Source organism: Etheostoma cragini, chromosome 9 (genome assembly GCF_013103735.1).
Source record: "Etheostoma cragini isolate CJK2018 chromosome 9, CSU_Ecrag_1.0, whole genome shotgun sequence".
Classification (NCBI taxonomy): Eukaryota; Metazoa; Chordata; class Actinopteri; order Perciformes; family Percidae; genus Etheostoma; species Etheostoma cragini.
The window spans coordinates 18,573,068-18,589,418 of NC_048415.1; the positions used below are offsets into that span (position 1 = coordinate 18,573,068).

General features: G+C 41.9%; 1 protein-coding gene and 1 long non-coding RNA gene across 3 annotated transcripts in view; one reads left to right on the forward strand and one right to left on the reverse strand.

Annotated features, from left to right (window-relative positions):
- The window catches only part of ssbp4 (single stranded DNA binding protein 4), an 81,496-nt gene that overhangs the window by 51,216 nt on the left and 13,929 nt on the right, over window positions 1-16,351 (reverse strand). For both annotated transcript variants that reach the window (XM_034881076.1, XM_034881077.1), the window contains exons 3-4: window positions 15,010-15,071; window positions 5,489-5,573 (exon numbers count right to left, since the gene is read on the reverse strand). In XM_034881076.1, the coding sequence (XP_034736967.1) occupies window positions 5,489-5,573; window positions 15,010-15,071 (147 nt within the window). The remainder of the gene's footprint in view (window positions 1-5,488; window positions 5,574-15,009; window positions 15,072-16,351) is intronic.
- Window positions 11,024-14,475, forward strand: LOC117950245. Its single transcript, XR_004657852.1, has 3 exons — window positions 11,024-11,166; window positions 11,752-11,759; window positions 14,463-14,475. It is a non-coding gene; the product is annotated as an uncharacterized LOC117950245 (long non-coding RNA).

A 16,351-nucleotide genomic window follows, 5' to 3' on the forward strand; every position in this document is an offset into this window, starting at 1 on the left:
TTGTTTGGGCGTTGAGAAAGACCTGAGAGGAAATGAAGCAGGAAAACGGTGCAGGATGAGTAAATTCTGTCTTTTCTGAGACAAAAGACGCTATGAAAGGAAAGGGAAGGCTTCAGCAGACGTGTGGCGAGTGAGCACCTGGTACGGCAACACGGGGAGTTGTGGAGATGGAAAACACACACAAAATCACACACAGAGTCCAGACAAAGGCTTGGCCATCAACGGTTGTTTACAGAGTGCCGCTCCTCCCCTCGTGCCACCTGTTACTGTGGTCGAGCCTAACAAATGTTTAACCCTCTCAAAGAATCCCCAGGCAACAGGCAACACTGCACCTCCATCTATCTCCTGTCTGCACACTGCACAGAGTTAGCTCTTCTTTTCTATTAATTGATCTACATCTGAAAGTATCAGTTTTTCAACTGATTAGTTGATTGACAGAAAATAAACCAGAGAGACTTCCGATAACTGTTTTATCATTTACAGGGGATTGACAGTACTTCTTCTGTCGTCTTATATGACAGTAAATTGAATATCTGACAAAACAAGAAAATTGTATCCGTCACCACGGTGTCTGGGAAATGGGCATGTTTAACTCTTTTTTGACATTTTTTGGACAAATTGATTAATTGGTGATGAAAATCCAAAACACATCTTTGCCCAACATGACATGTTCAAATTGCTCATGTTGTCCAAAAAATAGTATTTTCAATTCACAGTGATATGAAATGGAAACAAATCCTCCCATTGAAGAAGTATTTTTTGCCTGATTAACAACTTAAACGATGAAATGATTATTATTCATTTTCACCTATCATTTCTGATCAACATTCACAAATGTATTAAAACTAGTTTTTCCTATCGCAATACATTTTTGATGCTTAAAAGAAGACTCTTCCATCTCTACCATCACGACAGTTCTTGTCAACAAGTGGAGAGCTGAGTGGAGTCACTGAAGCACTGCGATGTGAATGACGCACTTGTGACACTAAATCTGTGACAATCCGCAGGCAGTGAACCCAGAATGGCATGAATCCCAGATGTTCGGGGTTTGCGACCTCTGGTTGCATAATGTAGCAAAATGTCTGAAATCGGGGTTGCGAACCCTGGTTGCAAAATGTAGCAAAATGTCTGAAACAACAAGGCCAAGTGTATCACTTCCTGAAAGACTGTTTGTCTGTGATTGCATGTGTGTGCATGCATGGTTGTGTCAGAGATGGAGACACAACAGAGACTCATTCTTCTGCCTGCTTTAATATGAGCAAGAATGTGTGTGCATGTGTTTGTGTATGTGTGTGTGTGTGTGTGTGTGTGTGCGCCGCGTCCTCGCTCGTCAATGTGTATGCTTTCTTCATCACAAAGCTCCCGTCCTTTAATCATTCATATTGCGTTACAAAAGACATGCCATGTTCTTCTAATCAAACACGTTTTCTCAACAAAGTACTCTTTTGAGGAACATTCAAATTCCAGCAGAATAGAGGACTATAAGATCTCTTTTAGGAAATAAACATGATTAAACGGCCATGTGAAGAGGAAGGATGGAAACACAACTCCAACAATTAAGACGACATGAGAGACCAATCAAATGACTTTACTGAGATACAAGACTTGAGGCTCTTTAGGTACGGTATTGTCTCGCTGACTTTCAGTGTGTGTACTGTGCGTGAGTGCGGATATGTGATACACACACAAGCGTGCTTCCACGTGTGAGTATTTATGTGTGAGTTTGAGTGGCTATGATAGCAGACTCGCCATCCAGGGGTGAAGCCAACAAGCGATCCAGCCAGTCAGAGGCCTCTAGTTCTGGGAGTGTGGCCAGGGCTCCAATCCCACCACATTCCCCTGGATTAGCTGTCAACCAGTCCCCAGATCTGAGGATTAGCACATTATATTCCATTATCTTTCCAAAACTGGAGAGTCCACAAAGTATACATCATCGCTTACAACAAGGGCCAGTAGGACAGGGCTGTGTAAGAGGTGCCTTCAATCCGGGCCAAATTGAGCCAAACTGAGCTGAGCCAAACCCAATCTGTAACTAAGACTGTACACTGGCTCAATGTTGCCTAGCAACCATATTAGCTCCAGGAAATAAATAAGCAAACTGTATTTCTAAATATCAGTTTTATAGCACAGTGCTGATATTTTGTCATTGTTATCCACACTAAACAGACAGCGTAGCTAACAGAGAATTAAATTTAATAAAACATAAATAAAAACAAACCAATCCTGCTTTATCTCACACACATTCCTCTTTCACAACTCCTGCTGAACGACAGCACAGAGCGGAGCGCGTGCGACTCCTGGGAGTGTTGTTTTTCACTCTGTGATCCGGGGGGAATGAGGGAGCCGTTATCAGCAGGGGGCCGTGATAGAGACTTGATCAGGCCGTCAGTCTGCGGGGACTGAGGAGCCAGAGTTAATCAGAGACAGACAGACCCCTCATCACCCTGGGGATTCACACGCGTCGACCCTGACACTCTTTTCCTCTCTCTGTCACACAAAGACACACACATACACAGACACACACACTCGCTCGGTAACAGTCACAAAAGCACGGCTGCTCACACACACACCTACTCTTACATTTTACTACTCATGTGCCCTCTGACCTTGCACACACACACACACTTTAGTTGACTGTCACCTAGGGGTGAATCTTAAAAAGTTCCAGCATTTACAATCAACACTAAACCTAATAAATTACAATTATAGTATTCCTTTATTATGAAATGGCCCTACTGGGTAAATCATTAGCAACTCAACACTACTCAAAACTTTATTTTAAATAAATAGTGCATTTCAAAGAGAGCCCTGCAAAAAAAGGGGTCTAAAAATAAGATAAAAGCACTAAATCTGAGGGAAAAGGTCCTCAAAACAAGTGAAATTATCTGTCCATGCAGCAAAATAATTTCACTTGACAAGCTTGCTTGATTTAAGATTATAGTGTAAAGTTAACACTTAAAATAAAATCACTCTTAAAACAAGATCAATTAACACTTTTAAATCTAAGTTGTTTTTTTTTATCTTGGTAAGAACCAAATTATTGGCAGTGAGCAACACACAAATCTATATGTTGTTGTAATGTGTACAAAAAGGTGCATACAACATCCAGAATGTTTTCGAACATTATAACTTGAGTTACAGGTTAGCAACTAATTCTTTGAAATCTAATTCAACTCCAACAGATCAGCCCTCTCAGACAGACCGCTCACACACTCTGACCTCTTGAACTTGAGCCGGGTCAAAGGTCAAACATCCATTGGAATCCTTCGTTCCAAACTTAAGTCATGTGTTTGTCTGTTGAATATGAGCTCACATGACCTCATGGCTTCCTTTACTCCACTGGATCAAGTCCTACACTGCAGTTTACATTTTGACTATTCACTCTATGTTCATATATACAGCAGTGTTAGTGATCCTGACTGATTTATGTAGTCAAAAGAGAGAGAGGAACACTTTTAAAATGTCTTTTTCATAGTGGCAGAACTTGAAGCTTGATGTTCAGCCATATATTTAGCAGGCCTGTCAAACTGGAGCTGTTAAAGAGCTGACATGCAGGTATCCAGCTGGCCCACCTCTGGAGAAAGGTGTAGGAAATTATATTGCATTTAGATTAATTAGACACAGTTGTCAGATTTAATTAACTACTAGGTTTAATTAACCATGTAATTAATCTTATGGTGATCCAACACATTGCAAACACACACAGACAGACTGGAGTGGAGACACACACATTAACTCGTGCCCACACACACATGTGTATTACATGCACAACAAATGTAATCTGTTCAGCTGACAAATGCTCACACTTTGGCTGTCAAACCTCATAAGAAAGTTCAACTGAATGGGTGCCTGGCTGCGGGCTGAAACAGCTTGAATGAAATGCGTACGGCAAGTCTGTCCAGTTAACATCCTAACACCCATGTAATCTGTATTTAAATATGTTCCAGGCAACATATAGTGTGGACAAAGCCAAAAAGGAAGACACAGATTGACAGAAAGTAAGAGGGTTGAGTCTGTGAAGGCCACAGTCACATCAAAATGATAATCTGCAGTAATGACAGTTGGACTAACAAAGAGTTTCAATTGACCAACCAGCTCTTGTGTGTGTTTGATAGGTTACTGATCACCTGCACCAACTCCTCAGAGGACGAGAGGGTCAAGAGGGCCGTGGACTCTGACCCTTTATTGCCTGTCCAGCCCCTGCAGCCAACACTAGCAAAGCCTGTCCAGCTCTAAATGTGTCCTGTGTATATGTATTGTCTGTGACGGTGTGTGTCAATGTGTTTGTGTGATCTGCCAGCTGCTTTATGTGCTTTGACCTTTACTAAAGCCTTGAGTGGACCAATAAATAGCCAGGCAGCGGTGTGACCTTTTAGGCCGACAGTTTCACTGAGACCTGAGGGGTCATCGTTCGAGGAAGTGCGGCCAACAGCTGACCGACAGCACTAGAGAACAGTAGAGCTGTAACGATTTGCAAAATTGAAACAATTTTGCGGAGTGAGAAGGAGTGAGAAGGCAGAATCGCAACACACCCCAACAACTCTTCCCGTCCAGATCCAATTCTATCACATCTTTAAATTACGGGAGACTGAGGCAGAAGACAGAGGTGTGCTAGCTAGCTAAATTACCATTAGATTAGTCGTCTATCTATACAGTTGAATATATATAATACAATAACATTACTGATGAATTTGTGGGTTAGCACGGAGTTGTTAACCATGGTCAAAACAATCATACTAAAAATAACTGAACGTTTTAAACTGGTTCGTAATATTACACTGCCCACCAAGAATTAGCTTACAGTATAGACCTAGCATTAGCTACTTGCTTGTCAACCAGCACCTTTACAGTAGGCACCAAAGCACTTTTCCTCTTTGTCCCCCTACAGGTTGAGAGCGGAATGGTTCATTACTGTTACCATGGCTATTATTCTTATGTCTTATTCCAAAGAGCTAATGAACCACTGTAACGATTCTGGAAACATTATTTTAAGGTACAAAAGAATCTTTGATGTTGAAAGAAAATAATCAAGGTTTGTATCGAATCGTGGGCTAAAAATCGTGATGTGAACCAAAACCTGGGTTTGGTGTAGCGTTACAGCCCTAGAGAACAGATATCCAACCAAGGCTGATCATGGGAAATGTGGCAGAATGACATGTGGACGATTAGACTTTAAAAATTCAAAGATGAAAGTCTGAGGGCTTTCCAATAAAATATAGAAGTGGTGTTCATCGTTGCTGCATTTTTTAAAAGCATGCTACTTCAGACGGAGTCCGTCCCATCCAGCACTGAGGCTGCAGCATGCAGACCAGACATGTCAAAACAAGAACCAGCAGCATTATCACAGACAGAAGAGTTCCTTCTCCCTGATACACACTCTGCGTGTGCTTGTGTGTGCTCACAAGCGTGTGTGAGTGTGTCCAAGTGGTAGATGTGTGCATATTTGTGTCCCTCATACACAACTGGAGGGTTGTTTAAGTTCACTCACATAGTCATGGAAAGCCTTGGCCTCGCTGGAATGTTCACATGTCTCCCTCCGGTCCGGGGCAGCGCAGTACAGATCCCAGAATACACTGTGCACACAGGACAAGAAAGTGACACTAGTTAGACACTTCACTGTGTAATCCAAAGATAAATTATGTTCCTGGAGTGTTTCTGAGGTGGATGTGGTTGCAAATGAAGACAAGTTTGTGTACCAGGGAACTTTTCCCGCTTTGGTCCCCCTACAGGTTTGAAGCGGAATTGCCTATTACATTACAATATGCAAGTTTGGTGGATCAGGTAGTGGATCTGTAGTTCGAAACTTGGCAATGTAACGTAATGGGACAATTCTGCTTCCAACCTAGAGTGGGACCGAAGTGGGAACAGTTTCCTAGTGTTGCTTTAAAGTGGACTGATGGGGGTACAACAAATCTGCAGACAATTATAAAGTAGAGCTGGGAATCATTCAAAATGTTCAAATACTGGTATCAATAGGATACAAGTACAATATATTACAAATTTACTTTTTTGAGTATTATAAAGAGATGCTTCAGTTCCTTTAACAGAGCAGTGTTTGTGCACAGCATTCACAAGAGTGCCTGACGTAGGCAAAGTGTATCGTAGCACACTGGGAGACTCAGTATTATTTGTTACTTTTTATTTGTTAACCACAAATCCAATTGCAACAGCAGCATTGAACATTGCCTTGACATAAGAAGACATTCAAGAACTTTGCAGAAATGACATAGTTTGGGAGACGGCCTGTTAAGAGTAGAGCAAAGGTTTGAAGTGCCTAGTCGATAAATATTTTGAACGATAGAGCAATGTTTTATTTTTTACCAAATAGAATTCTATTTATTTGGGACAGTCATGATAATCAAATTGACATTAAAGCAATCATGGTCTGTTATCTTATTTTCTTGCTTAATTTCTTTGGTGTAAAATGTCACAATTTTACAAAGTCCAAGTTTACATAAACTTGGACTTGATTGCTTGTTTTGTTTAACCAACTTTCACAGACCCAACACTATTTACTTTGCTATCATAACAAAACCAGCATATATTCACATTTGTGTTTGAGCATTTTTGCTAAAAAAAAAGAAACACTACTTGAATTAATCCCAGTCATTTATCTAATTTCTTATTCAACTATGTATTTCAGCTTTACTTTACCATTTGCAATACTCAAAGCTATGGCTTCAGAAATTAGATACCAATCCCTATTGAAAAGCCTTGTAAAAACATGAACCCTCTACAGTCAGGTACAAGCTAGCTGCCATAGTCCAGTCGGAAGCCTGCAGCAGACGGGTCACTAAGTGCTCCTCTCAATCTGCTCTGGCAACCTGCAAGTTATTGACCAATCAGCTGTGATTATGTTACTTACTTCCCAATCAGCCGCACTCATATGAGTTAATTAGACCAATCCCACTCCTCCAGGGCAGCAGAGGTCACCAGGTCCCACTCCAAATGGGCCCTTAATTACTGCAGTGAAATTAAGTACCTGCTAAGCCAGTCCACATTAAGGAGTTCTCCTTCTTCAAGATAGTGATTTCATGGACAGTGTATGAAAAAAGAAAGAACTGCTGAACTCATTCCTGCTGTCATTTAAACGTGCAAATAAACTGTTACATGCATTTGTTGTGCTGATGTTGGGGGCAGCTGTGACAACTGATATGACTGCAAAATGGAGCAGAAAATATTAGCTGATTGCTCATATCTGGCAGAGAATTGCTCACTAGCACCCTGTCAAATGTTGGTCATTTTTCATAGAACAAGATGTTTGATTTCCAGGGTTTGGTGCTATTCTCTCCTAAATACAGTTATATAAAACTCTGTTGATGAGCAACGTGTTGAAAAAAAAAAAAGAATGATGCATTTCAACCCTTTGGCACACGATACCAACATCTCAAAGCATGTAAACTACAACAGAAATGTAATTAAGTATTTCAAGATTCAAAGACTCGATGCCCCGAGGAGTTGGGTGAGCCTCTAAATGAGGAGGGCGCTGAAGGAACAGAAAATGACCAGTGATGGGAATAACGCCGTTACTTTTTTCAGTAAATAGGTATTTAATTGATAACTCTTTCCATCTTAATAACGCTGTTACCGTTACTGCCGAAAAATATGGCGCGTTTAAAAAGCATTTAAAAATTGACTTGAAAGTAACGCATTAGTTACTTTCTGAAGTAACTAGTTACTTTTATAATTTGTAACTGAGTATCTAATCTAGTTACTTTTAGGAAGAAGTAACTAGTAACTGTAACTAATTACTTTTTAAAAATAACTTGCCCCACACTGAGAATGACTGTGCAAAAACGGTGGTGAACACATATGGTGCGTGTGTCCCACCGCCCGGTGAACATTATCATATCTATCGGTTGGGTTAAAAGAGATTGCTGCTCCATCGCAATTCCAATCAGCTCTCAGGGAAATGAAATGGAAGACAGGTTATAGTTTGTTACCTGAAAAGACATGTCCAGGTACATGTACAGGTCCAGGGGGGTGTAGGGGAAAGGTAATCTAACATCTCATGGCCTGTGAAGTCTGAAATATATTGCAATTTGAACAGCTGACCTGCTTCTGTCTAAGGGACGCGGGGAAATCTTATTCTCTCTGTGTCTCTGCATAATCTGAAGCAGGATCGACAGTGGACGAGACTACAAGTTGAAACCAAGACTTTCATTATTCTGATATTATTTTTAGGTGGATAAATTCCCCAGTATAATTGCAACTGAGCCATTAAGTATGAAAAGATGTGAGATTAGCGAGTTGAATTACTCCAATATTGTGCTAAAGAATCTTTTCAGGGTGCAATCAGGGGGAAGAAATCCAGTCCCATCAACTGTACCATCTCAGATATCACTGGGACTAAATACAGACAAAGTCTGGATGGGACCATTGTTAGCTCTGATTTGACAATCCCACCCACATCTTGAGGAAAAAGCCCATGTCGTAGTTGTTGTTGCTTCCTTTTCAGAGACACTAATCTTTAGAAATGATCTGGGAAGTCAACATTTGCCGTTAATTGGCACCAGCAATCTGCAACAAATCTTGTACTCTGCACACCCTTGTAATAGTAAATTTTCTAACCAATTATCTAATCATTTCAATCTAATCATCTCATCATGGGAAGCTCTTTATGGTATTATGGGTGGTAACTGATGGTATTTAAGCCACACAACTTAACTCACTCTTACTTTGAAGAGTCACAAAAGAGATTTAGCTTGCAGCTTGGGGTCATGCAAACTATTTTTTATTCATTTGAAGGAAAAACACACCCACCCCCACACACACACACACACACACTTTGTATCCAGAACAGAGGAGGAAGGGATTAGCGGCCAGCCGTCCAGAAGAACACAATTACTAAAATGAAATGTCATCACCATAATTATTTGCAATTAACTGTGGTCTGACAAAGCCAGTGGTTACAATGTGCCTTTCCATCATAATAAGGAGTGTAAACAAAGACACAGAAAGATAGAACACAGGCTGTTGGGGGCAGGTCCACATGATAATCTTGTGTGTGCGTTTTCAGTCGGTGAGTCAGGAGAGACAGAAATATACATAGAAATTAAAGCAGTGATGGAGACCGATAGAGATAAGGTGGAGACAGAGCATGAGCGAAGAACCAGAGAGTAAAAAAAAACTAAGTTACAGAAAGCCAACCATGCCGTTTTCTCCTCTTATCAGTCAAAGTGTTGCAATCAAAAAGTGCAGGTAGGGAAACACAAGTCTTCTAGTTGTCTTTATTACCTTTACTCAACCAGCAATTCTCCTGGTAGCAACAATGGATTTAACAAGCAGAAGGACAACAGCAAACTTCCCTGTGGCATGTAAATCAGGAACACTCCCTTTAATACCAACGGATGGCTTCGGAGGAACCAACAATAAAATGAAGGTGTATAGTGTGTTGTTAGATAATCACACATACAGGTGGAGGATATTCCTACATAGAGGTACATGGTGGAGACTTTAAAGACCTTCTGGACGGCCAAAGACAAAGTGTCCAATCACACAGGAAGGTGGCCCGGCACCATTAGTTCACACATTGTCGGGAGAAATATGTGAATGGTTGACATGAAAACTGGCATCAAACAAGGATGCAATACATCAGGCTTTTAGTTCCATATTGCTATGGATTCATATTATTATTATTTAGTATTAGGTGAAAGCTCACATCAAAACTTGACAACCTGGACTTTGTGGATGATATAGCGCTACTCTCCTTAACCAAACAGCAGATTCAAGACAAAACAACAAGACTGGATGAAGAAGCCAGAATGGTGGGACTCAAGACTATCAAAGAAAAGACACAAGTGTTGAGGATTATTGCAAGGAACCAGGTGGGAATTAAGAACGATAAACAAGACATTGAAGACGTAGGTGAGTTCACTTACTTGGGAGCTACAGTTTGTGAAGTGGAATGGTGGAATGAAGGCCCTGAAGAACAGACTTTCAAAAGACAGTGGTGCATTCCTCATACTAAAGAAGACCTGGAGCTTCACAACATCTCAAGAAGAACAACAATAAGGCTGTACAGAACACTGGTGGTGCCAGTCTTGCTATATGGGAGTGCAACATGGAAAATGAACAAGGAAGACAACAAAGTAGTCAATGTGTTCCAGCAAATGTTTCTATAGCTATGTTTCCATCCACGCGTTTTTATCCGAATGAGGAGAATTCCAGTTGATTCCAACACATAGCTCTGTTGTTTGTAACTTTAAAATGCTGTCAGTAGAGAGAAAAATGAAACCAATCGGTGTTGCCTACACCGTGTTATCCTTCTGCTAGCGTTAGAAATTACATAATTTATCAGGAACTAACAAAGGAAATGGAAAGGTTACGACAAGCCATGGGAGGTCCTCCGGAGTAAATGGAAGGCGCTCTAACAGTGATACATGTTTCAAAAAACAGTTGTCTCGCAGTGGTGCTGTAGTGAAAATAAGGCTAGTTACATCTGCATCATCGTAGCAATGTGTTGATAGTGTCGTTGTTTTCTTATCAAAGCTTGATATGTCACTTTCAGCTGGCACATAAGCACTCTTACAACTTGTGTAATATTGATTTGTTGGTAGACGGCTCAATCCATTTTGTCTAGAAAAACTTTGTTCGCAAATGTTTGCTTGATTGTTGTGCAGTTCAGTGCAAAAATTAATGGAAACACCTTAAAATCTCTCAAATCATTTGGATATACATTACCAATTTGATCGCAAAACAGCATGTGACGGCATTACGCACAGGCTTTCTTTGCTTTAAAGCCGTCAGATGGAAACATTATTTGCATTCAAGTTTTTCTATAATTGAACTTCAGATAATTTGATTGACAAGTGGAGGGTCTTGCTTGTTCTTTTGATTATCTTCTAAAAACACTTCACTGGATAAAACACATCAGGTATGAGTATGTTACATGTGTTGTGTAACAGAGCTAAGCTAGCTAGCTGGCGAGAAAGTTGAGCATCAAGCTAGGTGAAGTAAATTATGCGAGACAAAAGGTGTGGTTCACTGATTGGTTCACACAAAACTAAGTCACAACTGGTCATATGACAAACCTGCAGCTAACTGAGTTTGTCTTCAGTTGAAAAATTATCTTTTAAATTGACGGAAATCATATTTGTAATCTGTGGCTCAATTCAAATGGGATCAAAAAGTTATTTGCCTCTCCCCGTTCACTATCGCTCCCATGTGGTCAACAAGAACGGGCGTGATTTTGGCTTTATGGGAAGAACAGGAAAAATAGGAAAATCTCCCGTTACTCTGACTTAAGACTGTTGACGCATTATTCCAAGATGGTTCCCTCCATTGCTGGCCCTTAAGAGTCACCAGCCTAAATTTGTCTTTTGATTTGTGGCATAACTGTAGCAGGTCGAAGTGAAACCAGATACAAACAAACAGTGTACAGCTCCTTCCAAATGAGCTGAACTGACTTTATTAGTGTTACTATTGGATCTTATTTACATTTTAAGTGCCAGCGATGTCTCCTATGTGGAACTGCAACTAGGAGGCTGATGTGGAAGGTTCTTCCAAACTCAGCTGCTCCAATTTACGATTGAACAATATGATGTGAAGAAAGAAAGAAAAATAAAGCAAGGAGAGGATAGTAGAAGATAGGGGGAAAAGGGGTAGAATACTGTCTTAAACCTGTGTTTATAAGAGCAGTCCAGACATTACGGAGCAGAGGGCGGCTGCACTCTCACTGTTTTCTCTGCCCCTCAAACAGCTAGGGGCAATCTCACAGAGGATCCCTTGACATACTGTTGTTGTGCTAAGGTTTTCATGTGTGCGTGTGTGTGTTTTGTGTGTTGAGGTGAAAGATGTGTACGTGTGTGTTTGTCTGTGTGGGGAGGTGTATTGAGAATTCTGCAGCCATCCAGTGAAAACTGGTTAAAGCAATCGATTTTGGGATAAGGAGGAGACAACTATAGCAGCAGCCAATAGAGAGGGAGCTAATGACACAATCAACACCTGCAGTCCTCGCTGAGCCTTTTCTTTATCCTTCCACCCATAACAACAGATGTGGATGAGTGACCCCCACCACCAGACTCCCTCTTACTCCCCCAACATCCCCCCCCCCCCCTACAGCCAACGCCATCCTACAGGAAACAGCCACAAAAGCAGAGCCAGGAGGGAAGAAAACCTCAGTGAGGTGCTGAGGAGGGGAGGACGGGGGTGGGGCTGGGTTGGCGGCAGGGTTGGGGTCTTAGATTTGGCTGTTTAACACAAAAGAGACTGGAATGCAAAGAGTTAATCCGTTCTGGGGTCTCTCTTCCGCAAACAAAGGGACAGGCCTCCAGACAAAGGTTGAGGGAGGGGGGAGCAAAGGATGAGGGATGAGGGAGGCTGGTGGCTTTCCTACCATCTGGAGCTTTTGTTTTGGGGGAGGCTGGAGGTCGGAGGGGGGTGTGCTGGGTGCAGGCGTAGGGGTGGACAGGGGACTCCGCCCCCCTTCTCCCCAGCAGCAGACCCCAAGACCCCACCCCCAGTGAGTCTCCATGTCCACGTGCTGCGTGGCCCAGACAGACGCCCCTCAGCTAGGTCATACTACACCGGAGCCCTGCCTCGCTCAGCCTGGCTAATCATCAGCCTACACTCCAACTGCTCTCTGGCACACACACACACTAGGTCATCTCCCACACTCTGCTGAAATATATCAATAGAGTCAGAACACACACTACAAGCACTCAGTTTCCCTTTCTGTTTCCCACTCTCACACACGCACTGGGCCGGTCTCCCCAAGCCTTCTTATTGGTTCAGGCGGAAGCGAGCGTGAACTTACGCAGCGCAGTATGTTTGTCTATGTCATTCTATCAGTATTACTGGTAGCTGTCCAATTGAGTGCTGCCAGGTTGAGAGAAGCCAGGCTCTTTAAGGACCATTATGAGCCGTGTCAACAGGCTGCACAATTACTACACACACTGGGGCCAGGGAGGATGAATGAATGAAGCCGCATGTCTGGGTTTACTACACAGGGCAGGGATGAGCAGGATAGCTTGAATGACAAACAAAGCGGGCCCTGTCAAACCTCTTATCCTGGCTTTCTTTGACTCTCGTGCTGCCTTGCTGAGGATTCAGCTTCTCAACCTCCCTGCCTGTTTGCCCTGCTTGATTCTTTGTCTGCATCCTTTCCAGCTGCCTAGCTTCCTCCTAACTGGCAGTCTGCTCTCTTCTTTGCCTTTAACTTTGAAAGCTCTTATTCTGACAACTGGAAAAGGGGGAATCCTAAATGATGCTGTTCCTATTCATTCTAATTCAAACATGGTAAAAAAGCAGTGTACGTATCGCTCGCTAAGTCCACTGACCCTGTTCTCCAGCCAGATAGAGAACACTGTCCTCTATTAATCTAATATTAAGATTACTGACAGATTTGTTTAAAGACACATAATGAAAAGAGGAACAACCCACATCAGAGCCTTCTTTTAAATTAAGCATCAGGTTTAAAAAGTCTTATTCCTTTGATGACGGAGTTGGTTATCAAACTGTGAGTGGGATGGCGAGATAGATGTGAGGCAAAGATAGTGACTGAGAGTTTGTGAGCTTTAAGGGAGAGGTGCAGATTAGTGCAAAAGAACCTGAAGTTAATTATCATAGTTTGACCTGCTGATTTGACCTGCTCATCAACACATATGTCGTACAGATTGTAAAGCTCCCACAGCCAGTTTGCGAATTGTGATATTGGGCTATTTAAATAAAAATGACTTGACTTGACAGTTAGCAGTTACAGCAGCAGAGGCTGTGATACACAGCTCAAATGGCACTCCATCTCGGAGTCATAACTCAGACAAATTTGACCACACATAAATGACACACATTTGTAGATTCAAACATGACTAACACTTACAGATGATGCCATTATCTCTGATGTCCATTGCAAACAAATGTCTATAAATCTGAGTATAAATCATAAAAAGACGCTCCTTTTGACTCCAGAACTTGCCTGAAAATTATCACGTTTTAAGTTCTCTTCGATGTAATCCAGTAATAGTTGTCTGTACATCCATGAGTACATTACACACAATAACTACTAATAGCTTACTCAACATACTTTCCAGAAAGTGGCTAAAAGCCAGTGGCTCAAATTGTAACCCAGACTTCAACAAATCCATTGCAACATTATACTTCCTGTTTATTTCCCTCAAAGCCTCATGGGATCTGTCTCAGATTTTGACTGTGATTGGACAGTGCACACTTCGATGTGAGTTAAAAAAAAATAAAAAAAAATAGTTGCACTTTAAGGAACAAGCCGTCTTATTGGGATGTTGTGATTTGTATAGCCACAGCGTGTACGAATAACAAGGTCACATGAGACACAGCCATCTTCTAACCTTATACAAACTGGGAACTATATTCTCAGAAGGCAAAGCAATGCTGCTTGGGCAGAGGGATTAACGTCATTACTCTGCTCCTCACCACTGGGCTTCTCGTTTGCTTTGAGCAAATCCCTCCGCCCAAGTAGCAGAAGTTGTATTGCTTCGCCTTCTCAGAATATAGTTCCCAGTTTGTATACGGTTAGAAGATGGCTGTGTCTCATGTGACCTTTTCAGTTGTACATGCTGTGACTATACAAATCACAACATGCAAATAAGAACATGTTGGCCCTATTTTGTCACTCTTTGGGAGCAGTAGGTTAGTTGGAGCCGTTTACCTCCAGCATCCAGGGTTAGCTAGGCTAGCAGTAAGTGCGCCAGAGAGTTACTACACTCACTGAGATGAGAAGGGAAATGTATGGACTCATCTAACTCTGGGGGATACGGTGAATAAGCTAAAGTGCCAGTAAGTTGGCGTGTTCCTTTAAATAGCAGAGCAAGGCAAGTTAGCTATCTTGTCAATCAGAGAGACGCCAGGATAACAGCACTTGTTAACATGTGTGAGACAATGCACTTAGCATTCCCTGCAATTACTGTCCCTCTCCACCCCTGCACATTCTTTCAGAACATTAAGAGTACTTCTACAGTATGAATGTGAGCTGTTGAAATACCGTGTGTGTGTGGTCAAGAGAGACAAAGAGCCAGAGGATCAACATATACATACCACCACCATGAGTGTAAAAATCCTGGAGGTTCCCCAAGTGTGATGTTCTTCTCCCATCGGATCTGACAGGAAGAGAGAAGTGGAATAGAGGAGTGAGGGGAGAAGACAGAGGAGGGAAATGAAAGCATGAATGCATGTTTTATGCATAATGTAATCATTTTGCTTAACTGTCCTCCCAACTTAATTCACAGTGCGATTATCGGACAGAAAAATAGGCCAACGGCCAGCGCAGTGAAGTGCAGTGCAGCGCTGAGTTTGTGGATAAGAAACTGTGACTGTCTTGAAGCAGTGGCCCTCTCCACTGCCCTCACAAACCAGCAGAGCTCCTGCCTGTATCTGGACACCGAGATAAGATCCAGTGAGAGATAGCAGACCCGCTGCCTGCTCCACACACTCTTACTGACATGATTCCGCATTCACACACACACATTCCCATAACCACACACACATGAGTCTGTGAGGACAGTATGAGAGCAGCAAGATACGTCAATGTGTTTTCTTAACAAAACTGCCTTTTAACAGCACTCTTTTTTTGGGTTCGCGCATTCAGTGCACGCACGTTTTGTGATTTGGGCCTTGTGCCGCTACGTAGCTTGAAAATAAAAATCAGAAAGCGATGCAGTAGTAGTTGTGGATTGGCCTGGGAAAATCCTGACAAACTTCTGGCAAATTTGAGATTTGATCTGCAAGTCCGTTTGGCCATTTAAGCCAATTTCCAATTTTTCCAAATCGAGGCACCAATCACAACCGTTGAGGCGGGCTTTACACGATGACGGGCTCTGCAACATGCTCGCTGGTTGAGATGTTTTTCCGTCGATCTGCATACGTCATCTCCTTCATCGATCTGATTGGTTTTAGATCTATCCAATTGCGCCCAGAGGCCTTTGGACGGCAGCCGTTGGTGACGCCCCTTGGAAATGTGCTGTGAATGAAGCTTCCCAAGACCCAGTCTCACTTGTAACTGATAAGGGTCGGGTGTCAACCAGGCTAGTTGTGGCTAGCTAGCAGAAACAATCCTCCCTGAGCAGAAATGGATAAAGGAAAGGGTAAACTTTAAGTTTTATAAGTATGGCCTCACTGTTTTAGGTTATCCTGGAGAATATTCTAGACACTATTTGTCATTGTTTTGGATTGTTGCAATAATAATATTAATTTGCATTAAGTAACAATAGTTCTAATTGTTCAATCCCATGTGGGTATAAGCACTACAACTTAAAAAATATCCCTTTCAAAGTAGATTTAGTACAGATAGAAAATGTTCAATTATTAATGTGCTTTTAATCACAAGTTAACTATGGACAATCATGCAATTAAAATATTTTAACAGTGATCGTAGGCTATA